The 14,838-nt window shown below is 40.3% G+C and overlaps 1 protein-coding gene across 17 annotated transcripts in view; it reads right to left on the bottom strand.

Annotated features, from left to right (window-relative positions):
- The window catches only part of LYPD6B (LY6/PLAUR domain containing 6B), a 176,826-nt gene that overhangs the window by 83,119 nt on the left and 78,869 nt on the right, over positions 1 to 14,838 (bottom strand). For 4 of the 17 annotated variants that reach the window (XM_016949796.3, XM_016949802.3, XM_009443451.4 and 1 more), the window contains exons 1-3: positions 13,919 to 14,010; positions 13,023 to 13,083; positions 1,222 to 1,292 (exon numbers count right to left, since the gene is read on the bottom strand). In XM_016949796.3, the coding sequence (XP_016805285.1) occupies positions 1,222 to 1,230 (9 nt within the window). In that variant the 5' untranslated portion in view covers positions 1,231 to 1,292; positions 13,023 to 13,083; positions 13,919 to 14,010. Of the gene's footprint in view, positions 1 to 1,221; positions 1,293 to 10,603; positions 10,753 to 13,022; positions 13,084 to 13,918; positions 14,046 to 14,838 lie in introns of those variants that run through there. The other 13 variants (XM_525939.8, XM_009443452.3, XM_063790502.1 and 10 more) reach the window with 10 other exon arrangements.

Below are 14,838 nucleotides of genomic sequence, written 5' to 3'. Positions count from 1 at the left end.
GGCTCTTCTTTAAGCAGTCAATGAAATAAATTCTGTCTGCCCTATTTCATTTGATTCTATGCAACCAGCCCTGACTTGCCTATTAGTGTTTCTTTTAAAAAAGGGAGCATGGACCCAGGATGCATGGCTTTGCTCAGCCCCATACTGGGTTAGCTTTGGCATGTCTTTTCCCCTCTCCTGGTCTCAGTTTCTCCATAAATAAAGCACAAATGACAAGACTAAAATGATCACCTGAGAGTGCTGTCTAAGATTCTGTGGGTCTGTGGACTTTTCTAAGACGCTTCTCTCTTTGAAAGAAGTATTTTCATCATCAATTCTTTCTAGCCTCTCATTCTGTTTTAGCTCCCAAAGACTTTGCTGGTCAGATGTCCTTTGCTTTATGTTGGGAAATTTTCATTGTGACTCTTCAAGTCAGTCACACAAGAGACTGACTTAAGATCCAGGAAGGGATCTGACAGCCTTCCCATCCTTTGATCATTAAACTTAGGGAGGAGAGAAGTGGTGCTGACCAACCACACAGGCCCACGTATATACTTTCTTTTGGGATTCTGAAGATGGGCCCTTTCTTACAAATAAATTATTGTGCAGGAGGCTTGCAGCTCTAAAGTAATTAGTGGCCTATATCACCTTCCCAAGACAATTCTGTCTTTCCGCTTTCCCTCCTCTTTTTCTTTCTCATATTTCCTCGCTCTTTCTCTCTTTCTTTCCTTTTTTTCCTTCCCTCTTTTTCATCCCTTGTCTTTTTACTTGGTCCTGCCAGTACAACTAAGGAGGTTATTTAGACCTATTGGCAATCCATAGGAAAATAAAATAACCAAAAAATTGCTGCTTATCTTCAGTGAACAGAACCACAAGATTAGGACGCAAAGCCATCTGAAGCACTTTCATGCTGGCAACGTTAAGAAACCTATAACATAAAAGCATACAAGATGAAATGAATCCACAATTGCAAATTAAGATCAGCAGCTACCTTTACATCAAAACATTCTGAGACACAGCTTTGTGTCAAAAGTTCTTTCATAAAAAGTCAATATGATTAGGGGAAGATACTGAAACCACATTATTTAACCAATGAACAAGCGGCGTAATCCCTGAGATTAATGAAACTCCAGATCACAAATGTTTAATACATTTTTGCTAAGCATGAGTAGCTCATGTGGTGAGCATTTGTAGTTAAATAAAAATATCTTCTCTACATCCACTTGTGAACATAATACTCACAACATCCATGTGATTAACAAGAGCAGCCTAGTCCAGGAGGGTTGCCAACAGCAGGCAGAAGTGTGGCATATCTAAACAAATGAACATGAAAAGGTATCATTATGACTGATATTGTAGACATTTGGGATAAAGGGATTTTAAGTAAGTAGGGGGTTTTAGGCTGGGGACACATCATAAAGAGATCCTTAGGCTCAATAACCTTTCCTAACCACAAACCAGGTACAAGAAAGACCAGATTTTGTACAGTGGCCTCTTGTCCTTGGGTAGAAAGATTTGGCAGGACATAGATGGAGTGGATACACATTTTTAGTGTCTGCGGGAATTAGGAAGGAGAATGCAGTCAATACTCCTTTCCCTAGTCACAGAAAATCACTTAATCCAGCTCTGCTGTAAGTTAGTGGGACAAGGCCTAATACCCTCTTTTAGATGCAGAAGTTTTTGGTTGTGAACATGCATCTTCAACTTTACCTCCAGGTATAAAACAGAATTTGTCAGGTACCTAAGATAAATAACTAGCTTTTGCCCCTCCTGGATTAATTACTCCATGGATGTGTGCCTAAATAAAGACTCATTATGATATGGCTATAGGACCCAAGCCAAACCACTCTGTCCAAATTAAACTAGCGACTTCTCTTCTCCTCCCCTTCAAAAGGCATTTAAAGAGCTTTTTCCCCTAGAATAATAAAAATGTCATACATCTGGAAATTTGCCATTTTAAGAGCAAAGGCTGGGGGACAGATCAGTAGATTGGCACAAACTGTCCTCAGCAACAGCCTCATGGGGGAACAAATCTTCCTTCTGTGTCCTGATGAATCCAAGGCTCAGAAAATCACAGACTTAAGAGTTGGAGGGAGAAAAGCTGCCGTTCGGCGTTCTGGTCAAGTTGGCCTCTTAGGGCCTACCGGAAAGAGGGGGGTGTACCCACTTAACTGGAGCACAAAGCCTGTAGTACCCAGGCTCCTGGATGAAAGGTGAGGACCTGGGATGAAGTGGAAGCAGAAGTTCAGGCACCTGCGTATATACCTCCTCCTTCTTCCTTCCCAGACACCATGCCTTGTTGGCAGGTCCCAGGCTGACCTCCATTCAACAGCCAATACTTACAGAGTTTCTATCTTGCACCAGGCATTGAATTAGAAATGAACAATACAAAGATGAGTTACACAGGCTCTCTGCTCTGCCTACAAAGCCCCATCAAGAAGTCTGCATAAAGTCCACCATAAGTCTCACCTACCTAATCTTAGCACCAGCAGCTGGGGATGCTGCATACACCACAGGAAAAGCATTATAACTCTAAATAGCACTTAGAACTCCTCACCACTTCCTCCAAGGAGATACACTTGGCTAGTACACAACTGAGGCTGCATTCCGTTGACTTAAAGATTATCTCCAGTTATAAACCAGGAGGAGGAAATCCACAAAGCTTATTAGTCATTTATACTTCAGCAGGAAGGAGTTCACTGCATCCATCCCAAAGATGAGATTTTCAGATAGAGAGTTTGAGGAGGGGTTCCCTAAAGTATGGGTTGGGACACATATTCAGAGGGTAGCCCAGGCCTGGCATTTGTCCGAAGTGTTTTAGGCCACACTCTCAAGAAACATCCTGCTTCCTATATTTTGTAAATTCCCAAGCTTGTCGAAATCATTTATGCCCTAAGTAACTTCACCCGCTATAGCTCTTAAATTTATTTGTTTTCTTATTAGCATCTTAAAAGTCTATAGGAGATGACTTTCTCAAGAACTGTCGTAAACATATGGATTTTGGTCATTCTTCCCTTGCATGTCCCTGGCAGATAACCAGCAGAGGATCTTTTTGTGTTTAAAGGATGTGCCATATATTCTGAGTTTTAGGAAGCATGCAATCAACCCCACAAATCTCACATGCCCTTTGTTATTCACCCATTCAACATTGTATTTCAAGAAATCACGGATTACTCATCATTTTTCATCAGAAAAGAGATGAGGTTCCCCAGGTAAAGTCTCCTTTTCTCTCACTTGTGAAGTTAGGGCAGATGGCCTACATAATTCTCATCAGATTTTCTTATGGTTACAACCAAGGGGATCAGAACACTAGGCAAGATAAAAAATAGAGCAGTCTCTCAAAAGCAAAGAAAAAGTAGGTGATATGTTCTTTACTGGTATTCCTTATGCATCTGAGCAATAAACAGATGCATAACATTCTACAATGCATCCTGTTGCTATTTTGTTGATACAAAGGCTCTGTAATTTCCCTAAGAAATTTTGACTTGTTTTGTAAGGTTATTTTTTGAGAGATAAAATTTAGGAAATGTTCACATTCAAAGACCCTTCTTACCACCATTCATTAGGAAATGCTTAGTGCCTTACACATTTCTTTCAGTAGTCTCTATCCAGGTGAGACAAAAACACTAAAGACTGTCTTGATTAACACCAAATAAAACCCAGTTCTATCTCCAACTTCCATCCTTGTGAGACTCTCTCATCTAATTACAGTAACTGCTCAACAATAATGTGGAACAAATGCAGTGCCAATTATTAGAACTAGAACAAGGAAGCAGTTTTCAGAAAGTATCCCTAAAGTCCATGATTTGGATCTATAATTTGAACCAAATAACCTGCTCTACTAATTAAAGACTGACCTGTCAGGAGATTTAAAATGCTATTTGATGGAACATCCCTAAATGCCATTTCCAGGTCTCTGTCAAACCATCTAGAAAATGCAATTCAATTCCAGTAAAGTTTGTTACATGACAGATGTGACTAGGTACAAAAAGAAATATTAGACTCAAGCTTGATTTTCAAGAAGCAAATGATGGCAACATCATTTCCAAGAAGAAAAAACAAAAAGATTTTACAAGCAATAGGTTATGTTTTTTCTTTTAAGAAATCATGTAAATGATATATGTTAGCTGAAAACATCTTTTAAAGGAGTTGAATAACCAAATATGGGGTCTAATTTGTTTCTTTTTTTAAAAAAAATCATCATTTACCTATGCAGTACTATATTTTGAAGACACATCTCTGGCCAATGACCTCAAGGTGATCAGTCCAACAAAAAAGATTAGTAGGTAGAATGTGAAATTGTGCTGGGTATTAGGGTACCATTATACCCCATAAACCAAGAGTAGAGTAGTTCCAGGTCTCATTTGACACTTAGGCCCAAGTTAGCTGTAACTGAAAGGAGACAAGGAACTGGGGGTATTCTATAAGAGATCCATTTTTCTGCTCCTAGCACATATTCTGCAAGGTCTTCCTGCTACAATATAACAGGATCCTGGGGAAATATAACAATCTTATAATGCATTTATGACCACCAAAAAATTAAAGAAAATGTCCCAAGAAAGTACATAGATACACACATGCATACATACATACAAGGAAGAGGGGAGGAAAGGAAGGAAATATAAAATAAAAATAGTAAGTGGCAAGCACACACACAAGTCAGGGTAGCCCTGGGAGCAGGTGCTGCTAAGTCCTCTGGAACCAGAGACTGAGCGCTGGGACCCTCCCATGGTGGGGCAGCTGAACCCGAGACTTGGGCAATAAGTCAAGATCCTTAAAGGTTACTAATGCAGTCCCAGATCAGTCCTGATCCCAAGTTCCAGGACACAAGAAATTTAAATCTTCTCTGGAGGAAAGTTCTCAGTTTGAGCCCTCGATACTGTTAAATTTTATCAAATACAGCTCACACAAATAATTTCTCAAAACATAAGAAAACAAAACAATGTAAATGAGAGTTGGCATAAATGATAAACAACAGAATTACACCCTCAATTACCAAATATCCAGTATTCTCAGACATAGAATATTACTATATATAAAATATTTCATATACTAAAATATGAAATATTAAAATGAACAAACAAAAAGAGACTTTAAGAAAATGACCAGAAAGATTTGCAAACTAGCCACAGAGAATTACAAAACAACAACAGTATAAAATCATTAAAACTGAAAACTCAATGGACGGATTAAACCACAGATTTATATAGCTGAATAGAGAATTACTGACCTGACAAAGCTTATGAAAAAAAAAAATGACCAGAATGCAGTACAGAGAGAAAGATAAAGATATGGAAATTATTAAAAGGCTATTAAGAGGCATGAAGCACAGAAGAAGAAGGTTGAACACAAGTCTAATGGACGCCCTAGAAGGAGAGAATAGAGAATGGAGGAGAGGTAATTTTGTGACACAATGGCCAGGGTTTCTCTAGAACTGGTGATAGACACCAATCCAAAGATGCAGAGACACCCTATATCCCAGGCAGAAGAAATCAAAAGCATGGTTGACCCTTGAACGACACAGGTTTGAACTGTGTGGATACACTTATACATGGATTTTCTTCTGCCTCTCCCACCCTTGAGATGCAAGACCCACCCCCTCCTCTTTCTTTTCCTCCTCAGCTGACTCAATGTAAAGATGACAAGGATGAGGACCTTTATCCGTACTTTTCACTTTATCAATGGTAAATATATTTTCTCTTCCTTATGATTTTTGTAATAGCATTTTCTTTTCTCTGGCTTACTTTATTGTAAGAATACAACATATAATATATATAACATACAAAATAAGTATGCATTGACTGTTTATTGGTAAGGCTTCTGGCCAACAGTAGGCTATTAAGTAGTTAAGTTTTGGGGGAGTCAGAAATCATACATGGATTTTCAACCACGCAGAGGGGTCAGCGCCCCTAAGCCCACCGTTGTCCAAGAGTCAACTATATTCCACATCTAGAGACATTGAAATGATACTACAGAATACCAAAAGCAGCCACAATGTTATGAAGGCAGCCAGAAAAGAGGTCAGCAATTAGACTGACAGCTAATTTCTCAGCAGCCACACTGAAGTCAGAAGATAGTAGTTATCTTCTTTTCATTTTCACTTGCATTTGTTTAATTATGAAGAGTTTAAGCATCTCTTCTCAAGTTCAAGGGTCAGTTGTACTTATTTACTTATAAACTGACAGTAGTTATCTTCAAAGTGGTAGGAGAAAATAAGTCTTAACTAGAACACCCAATGAAGAAATTCTTTAAGAATGAGAAAGAAATACATTTTCTTATACACAAAAACAGAGGAGTTTACTATCAACAAAACTTCAAAAGAATATCTAAAGACCTTACTTTAGGAAGGAGGAGATAAGGAATGTCAAGGATTAGAAAAGTTGGTATATAGGTAGGTAATCTTAAATGAGTATTTTTAAACCGTCTCTGTAAAACAAAAAATATTTACACTGTGGTGGTAAAAGGAGTCAGAACTAAAATATCGGGCAACAATAGCATATAATTCAAGAGAGAGTGATTGGAGTTAAGGTACTCGAAGATGCCTGAGTTCTTTGGAAATGGGGTTAGGATACCAACTTTATTCACAGTGGGAGAAAGTGGTATCATAGACCTAATCCACCAAGACCTCAAGCCAGGACTTCCTCACCACCTTCCCTCCTAACCTAATCCACTCCAGCCAAGCCTGTCCTCCACATTTGTGATGGGGGAGAGGTTGACTTGTTTCCTGACAGAATTAAATTCTCCGGAGAATTCCATGGCCCCTGGAGGCAGGGTGGCTTCCCTGGGTGGAAGAGGGGCTTAGAGCAAAGAAAAACCCTCCAGGAAGAGGAAAGAGTGTTTTGGCAGCTTAAACTTTCAGCTGTGTCTAGAGAGTAATCTACTTAGCCTAACTTGCAGGCCAGGTGTGGCTTTGTTTGTGAAGGGCTTTGTCGGGGCCAGGCGTTGTTTGACTTTGGCAAACAGGGTTGGAGATTAGTGATTTGTGACATTACAGCACTGACTGGGAGGTAAGATGTGTTTGAGTTCCTGGGTTTTACCAATCCAGAGGTTTGGGATGGCGGAAATGAGGCAACATGAAAAGTTTCTGTTTGACTGGGAGAACCCAATTTCCTCCTGGAATTTTTCTGCTAGATGCAGTCTGACCACATCGATCCACACCAACTTACTTCTTAGAAAATAATAAATCACAGAAAGATCATCCTTCAAAGGCTTCTTTGTAACCTGGTTGCTGAGCCTGGGTCTACCTGAATGTTGGGCTGTAGGAAAATGACCTACAGAAGCTTCTTGTGGCCATTTCTTCATCACATTCCCCGATAACTTGGACAGTGGGGTTGGTACAGGGAGGGGGAGGTGGGAAAAGAGTTGGGGATGAGCAACACTGCAATTGGAACCTAACTTGTAGAATTCGGGCTCCTTTTTACGTAATCCTAAAGCAAGCAAGTAGAAAGGTCTGTTGGCCAGGGAAAAAAATGCATAACACATTTAAGCGCCAGTTCCAAATTATTTATGAACTATCTAATATTTTCATGGGCTCTATTTCTGATGAACTCCATTAGAGGAATTAGTGAGCAGTGGCAATAACGGCTAATAGTTGCCTGGTTAATGCAACTTCAGGACTGTCAGAAGTGATGCTACTCTCGTGGGTTGCTAAGGACAACCCTAGTTGAGAATGCTGAGCTACTCCAGCATGCACACCTGTTCGTTGTATCATGTGATGCCCACTTAACATCATGGGTTTCAGAACCCCTGCCAAAAAAACAGACCATGCACTTATCACTAAACACACCTTTATGTGGGTTTTCCACATGCACATAATTGCCCTGAGCATTGATAACAATTATCTGCTATATGCAAAGAGGAGATAATGTTCTCTGCCCAGTGGAAAAACTGTCATTGATAATTACAAGGTAGTTGGTCTCAGCCCCAAAAAGGACTATATATTGGCATCCCCCAAGAAGTATTGTATTTATAAGCCATATTCTTGGAGGGGTTAGTGCAGTGAGGAATTAAAAGGACAAGACATTCTTTAATATTTTCAACAAAGGGAATTAGTACTTCAGAAAATTAGTGAGTAAATATTTATGAGAGTTCAGTATGCTGTTTGGTTATGGTAAAAATAGGAAGAATGGCCCTTGGATTCCATAGGAGTGGGTCCTTAACTAGAAAAGCATACAGCAAAGGAGCCCGGTGGGGCCTTCTTGGATAACATCAGGTGAGTATTGCATTTCCTACATATGTGCTGCTAAATCATCCAAAACTTCACGAATTCTTGCGGTGAAGAACTGTGGTCTTTTACAGCATTTTAAAATTATTATTTATGTATTTATTTAGAGACGAAGTCTCTCTCTGTCGGCCAGGCTGGAGTGCAGTGGCGCAATCTCAGCTCACTGCAACCTCTGCCTCCCGGGTTCAAGCGATTCTCCTGCCTCAGCCTCCCGAGTGAGTAGCTGGGGGTGCGTGCCACCATGCCCAGTTAATTTTTGTATTTTTAGTAGAGACAGGGTTTCACCATGTTGGCCAGGATGGTCTCGATCTCTTGACCTCGTGATCTGCCTGCCTCGGCCTCCCAAAGTGCTGGGATCACAGGCGTGTACAGCATTTTTAAATTGTTCTTTTCTTCCTCCCTCCCTTTTCTTTTCTTTCCTTTTCTCATGAAGAGGACACAAAGGCCAAGATTACCAGTTTAGGGCCCTTTCCTCCACATAGTAATTGTCCAACTTTAGTTACGTACAGATCTTTTTTTAAAGATCTTCCCTTGAATTCCCATAATGTTAACTCGAATTATCATTATTAGGGTGTTACTTAGAAAACAATCAACATAAAACCAGGCCCAAAATCCTTAGACATACTACCCTTCATCTACCAACACCACAGAACATGCATAAATAAATACAACCAAAACCATAAAGCCAATAGCGTTCAAGTTAAGTTAAAAGCATTAATTTAACATGCTGGATGATGTTCTGCTGAAACCACACTGCTGCCCAAATGAGGAGCTGTATGGTACTGATCACTGTGGCATGGATTCTCTGGAGCTCAGCAAGCATTTACTCCTGTTCCATGTGATGACTGAATCCTCCTGCCACCTTCCCTTCTGGAACTACTGTGAAACTTTTCTTCATCAGCCTTCTGTGTGGGCATTTGATCTTTGAATGTAAACAGTGCTCTGGGATCAAATTAAATCTACCGTGATTTTTTCTTAAGAACACTCCACATTGAAAGTGGTCCTGCTTGACACTAATTTGAACACAAACCTAATGTAGATGCAGACACGGAAACCATGTCACAGTACTCAGTTATAAGGTAGTCATCCAAATGATCCAGAATATGCCTATCTTAAATTTTTATTGCCATCCAAATAAAAGCAACATGCGAAAATCTGTATAGAGGACTCACAAATCCCCAAAGTCCATAAATGTTCAGAGGCCCTCAGCCCCCAAAGTGAGAAACCGCCCTGTGGAATGCTGTCTGGTGACCATGTGGTTACACAGACAAGCTGCCCTGAGTATGTACTGAAATGAGAAACATGCTCTCACTCATAGGTGGGAATTGAACAATGAGAACACTTGGACACAGGGTGGGGGACATCACACTCCAGGGCCTGTCATGGGGTGGGGGGAGGGGGGAGGGATAGCATTAGGAGGAATAACTAATGTAAATGACGAGTTAATGGGTGCAGCACACCAACATGGAACATGTATACGTATGTAACAAACCTGCACATTGTGCACATGTACCCTAGAACTTAAAGTATAATAAAAAAAAAAAGAAAAAGAAAAAATAATAATTTTTTAAAAAAAGAAAAAAAGAAATGAGAAACATGCCTCCATCAAAACCTGGAGGGGTGGGGTTAGGAGCTGGAGCAGAACTGAAACAGCTATTATAAAGAATAAAATCAGAGCTAACACAAGATGACTAGAAAGATGGCCACAGAGAAAGCACAGCACCCACAGACTTGTGACACGATCTCGGCAGTGCTGAGTGCTCTTTCGGGAGCTCCCAGCTCTCCCACTGTGACCCAGTTTTCATGGCAAAATGGATGCAATATTTAAGGCCTTTCTGGAAGACTGCAGTCCAGAGGGGTGTGAAATATGAACCATGCTTGAGATTCCACTAAATGGGTCCCCAGTGCTGCTACTGAAACAAACTTCCACAATTATGGTGATAGTTTGTTTTGGTCTGTTTCTTTCTCGTTTGGGGTTTTTCCATTTGCCCCTTCACCTCCACCAGCACTGGATCCATTATTGGCCCTGCTCTGTGCTCCAGGAGGGTGACTCCTGAAGGCAGCACCACCCAGGGTTCTGTGCCAGGTGACTTTTGGTTGGGTTCTGTCAGTGGGAGGCACTAGCATGAGACTAGAGGGAGAGAGGAACGGGAGGTTGAGGTGTTCCCTCCAATCCTTGGGTGCTTCACTGCAGCATCTCTGGTGAAAGCTGTGTCCTTCCACAGCCCCGGCCCCGGCAGGTCCTGCTTCTCTGTGGCTGCAGCTCTAAGTGCTCATGGAACATTACTTCCTTCTACCACCCCTTCAGCCCAGGACTGGCTATGAGCCCTCATGAAACACTATGTCCCTCTCTCATCCCTTCAGCCCAGAGCTGGACATGACTTTTCACTGTTGGAGTACCTTGTTTGCTCTTTAACCCTGCACACGCTTCTGTGACTATAGCCCTTCATGACATCCTCTTCATTTGAACCAATGGGGTGAATTCTGTGTTCTGCTGGGACTGCAACAATCATCAGATTTGGTCAGTCAAATCAGCTCTATGTGAACTCCTAAATGCAGATTAGAGTTTTGAAAATTAATCGCATAAAAAAGTAGAAAAAGCACTCACCATCTCTCAGGGAAGCAAACCCATTAAGATGAATTGCATAAAAAACAAAAGTGAACTGGACCCTCTAAATCCACTCTTGAAAAAATTTAGCTTCAGAAAACAATACCTTAGGAAATAAAAAAGCTATCTTCATGAAGAAAACTAGTATCATGTCATCTATAGCAGAGGAAATTTTAGAAACAACCTATATGTCCAACGGGATGGGAATTGTTAAATTATGACATATCAACTTAATGAACTATGATGCCACCTTGAAATATCATTAAGACTTTGCCAGGCGGAGTGGCTCATACCTGTAATCACAGCACTTTGGGACGCTAAAGCAGGTGGATCACTTGAGGTTAGGAGTTTGAGACCAGCCTGGCCAACATGGTGAAACCCTGTCTCTACTGAAAATACAAAAATTAGCCGGGTGTGGTGGCGCACACCTGTAGTCCCAGTTACTTGGGAAGCTGAGGCAGGCAGATCACCTGATCTTGGGAGGTAGAGGTTGCAATGAGCCGAGATCACGCCACTGCCCACTCCAGCCTGGGTGACAGAGCAAGACCCTGTCTCACAAAAAAAAAAAAAAAAAAAAAAAAGACTTTGTAGCATAGTAGCAAAAAATGTTTATATTAATAATGATAAATAGAACAGATATTTGGACGTGCATCAGAATTTTAATTATGTAAAAATATATATGCAGCCACGTGCCGTGGCTCATGCCTGTAATCCTAGCACTTTGGGAGGCTGAGGTGGGCGGATCATGAGGTCAGGAGATAGAGAACATCCTGGCTAACCCGGTGAAAACCCGTCTCTACTAAAAATACAAAGAAATTAGGCATGTGTGGTGGCGGGCGCCTGTAGTCCCAGCTACTTGGGAGGCTGAGGCAGGAGAATGGCATGAACCTGGGAGGCGAAGCTTGCAGTGAGCCGAGATCACGCCACTGCACTCCAGCCTGGGAGACAGCGAGACTCCATCTCAAAAAAAAAAAAAAAAAAAAAAAAATATATATATATATATATATATATATATGTATATATATATATGTATATATACACACACATATATATATACACACATATATATACACATATATATATATACATGCATGTCCCTAAAAGTTAGATGACATTTCACAAAACTAAATCCTATATTGGAGAACTCAAAATTCTAAGTACTGTAAATTTCTTTTCTAAAATATCCTTAAAAATGAAACAAAAGAAATAAAACAAAGGACATAATATTCACAGACCACATGGCTATAGCTTGTGACAGCAGAGGTGCATTCTAGGAGCTCAGGGCTCCCCAAGACTATACCCTGCCTTCCAATCAATAAGCAGCCTTAAGCAGAACATTTAACTTCAGTCTCCATTCCTTTTCTCTGCAGTAGGATGGCTACTGACCCACTCACAATAATGTACATTTAATAAAGCTAACAGGACTGCAAAATTTTTTTTTTGCTTTCATCCACATGCCTCACTTTACCTACTGTCTATATATGCTGGCTCTAGCTGGGACAATTTAAAATGAAAGCATTTCCTTAGACTATTTGTTGTTGTTCAGTGCTTGTGAGCTCTGTTTCAGAGATTGCACACTTTCACTAGGAAGCGGTAGGATGAACATCGCCATTTGGGGGCCTTCACTGGAGCTTTTAGAATATGTTTCATGCTCCTCCTTAAAGAGATCCTATCTAGCAGAGTGATAACAGATTGATGGCCATGACCTTCTTCACATTCTTCTAACTCCTTTTAAAATGAAATCAAAGCTCTTGCTGCTGGTGCCTACGGGCCCGGAGCCAAGGCAATGTAATGAAGGCTACATATCATCCCTCACCCTCAAGACCGTCAACTGAGTTCATCGTTAATGTGTTCACGTCACAAAGGTACATGTCAAAAGACAGGAAAATCCAAGAGAAATGTACTTTCCCCATTCCCAAGGTCTATTTTCTTTAAACAGTGGTTGTCAGAAAGACAATGTCTTCGTGTGGAAGACAAATATGATATCATATTGACATTACAACAAAACACATTTACAGACATAAAGCTTCTTATGCTTTAATTTTAAACTGATGGTTTGATATCTTTCTAAATTGTACATTTCAGCAGAGTTTTTTTAAACTAAAACATTTATTGGTCTAAAATACATATTAACTTGAAATATTGCCATTCCCATTTCATAGCCAAGTGATAATAATTTTCTTTAATTACACATTAACTCCAATGTATTACCTGGATAGGCAGTTATTGTTTTAACAGGGTCAAGATTAATGGGCAGGTGTTCCGCGATAATCTGAGTGAAAAGAAATAAAGGAATTATACATGATTCATTTTCTTACTTCTCTGAGCTGAATAATATTAATAACACTGCCACCTTACATTTATAAAGCACTTTTCGGTTTCAGAGTATTTTCGTATCTGGGATTACATTTTCCTGCATTTTTTACCTTTGACAGATCCTTCCAGGTAATACACAACTCTACCGCTTTTCAACTTTCTGTTTCAAACATTGTGTTTGTGTGTTTATATTAATGGGATACAGTGAGAGGCAGTAGATTAACCACAGCCTTTAGAAACAGACAGACCTGGGTTCAAATTTCAGCCCAACCATTCACTACATGATCTTGAATAAATTACTCCGAGAATCAGTTTTGTCATAGTTAAAATGGGGTCAGTGGAAGAGCTAAGTAACATATCACTTATGTAAAAGGTCTGAGACATATCTGGCACATAGCAAGCACTCAAGAAATAAAGTAGTTATTGCTGTTATTAGCAGCTATTTCTACTCTGTCTTGAACATTTTCTTGCCTCCCTCTGATTTGTTTTCTTCAAAATATCTGGATTCAGAGGCAGATGGAGGATGCAGAAAATCAAGAATAATATTAGCCCCAAAAAGTGTACCAGAAGGAACTGCATCAAGGCAATCTCAAGTGTCCTCTGCCCTGAGAGCCTTACTCGAGCAAATAGTCTGCAAAAACTCATGCATTTTCTTTCTGCTTAACAGAATGTAAAGTTAACTGTGCTTTGTAAAAATCCAGTATTTATCAGTTGGCATTCCTGTATTCTCAGTTTAAAAGTATATATCAAACCCAAGAAAACATCTCAAATAAAAAGTGCTCTTTGGTTACCATGGTACCCAGCCTCGGTAGTGGTGGTCCCCAGAGACTGCACCCCCTGGTAGTCACAGCTATGTAGCCGCCCCAGCCCCAGCACACACACTGAAGCCTGGCTAGTCTCTTATGCAGCCAATAGAATGAGGTGGAAATGATGAGTGGAACTTTGAGGCTGTCATAAAAGACATTGGAGTTTCTGCCTTGGTCTCTTGGATTACTTGCTCTGGGGAAAGCCAAGCACCACATCATGAGGACACTCAAAGAGATCCACATGGAGAAGGACCAATTTGCTAACACCAACTGCCAGCTTAGAAATAAATCCTCCAGCCTTCAGATGACCACAGCCCTAGCCTAGATGTGACTACAACCTGGTGAGAGACCCTAATCCAGAACTGCCTAGCCAAGTCACTTCTGAATTCCTGAATTCAGAGAAACCATGAAAGATAATAAATGATTATTGGTGCTTTACAACACTAAATTTTGGAGTACTTTGTTACATAGCAATAGATGATTATTATAATAACAAGGATAATTTGGCAAGACTAAATTGGAACAACTTGACCCTTCACCATATAGCTACATAACCCAAAGAACATGGACAAAAATGACAGATGAGCAACAAGGTCCTGCTATACAAAGGAAAGTGGCCTTAATATACAGACCAGGTACATATATTAAGCATAACCACTTCACACATTGACAAATCCCCAAAATGCCACACTAATTCCAAAAGCCTTAAAAAAAAAAAAAAAAAAAAAAAAAGGAATGAGGTCAAGCACAGTAAATCACACCTGTAATCCCAGCACTTTGGGAGGCTAAGGTGGGCTGATCACTTGAGATCCAGAGTTTGAGACCAGCCTGACTAACATGGCGAAACCCCATCTCTACTAAAAATATAAAAATTAGCTAGGCATGGTGGTGCTCGCCTGTAGCCC

This window comes from Pan troglodytes, chromosome 13 (assembly GCF_028858775.2).
Source record: "Pan troglodytes isolate AG18354 chromosome 13, NHGRI_mPanTro3-v2.0_pri, whole genome shotgun sequence".
Taxonomy (NCBI): domain Eukaryota; kingdom Metazoa; phylum Chordata; class Mammalia; order Primates; family Hominidae; genus Pan; species Pan troglodytes.
The sequence above is the reverse complement of the archived record's forward strand: the minus strand, read 5'-3'. Positions and strand labels throughout refer to the sequence as shown.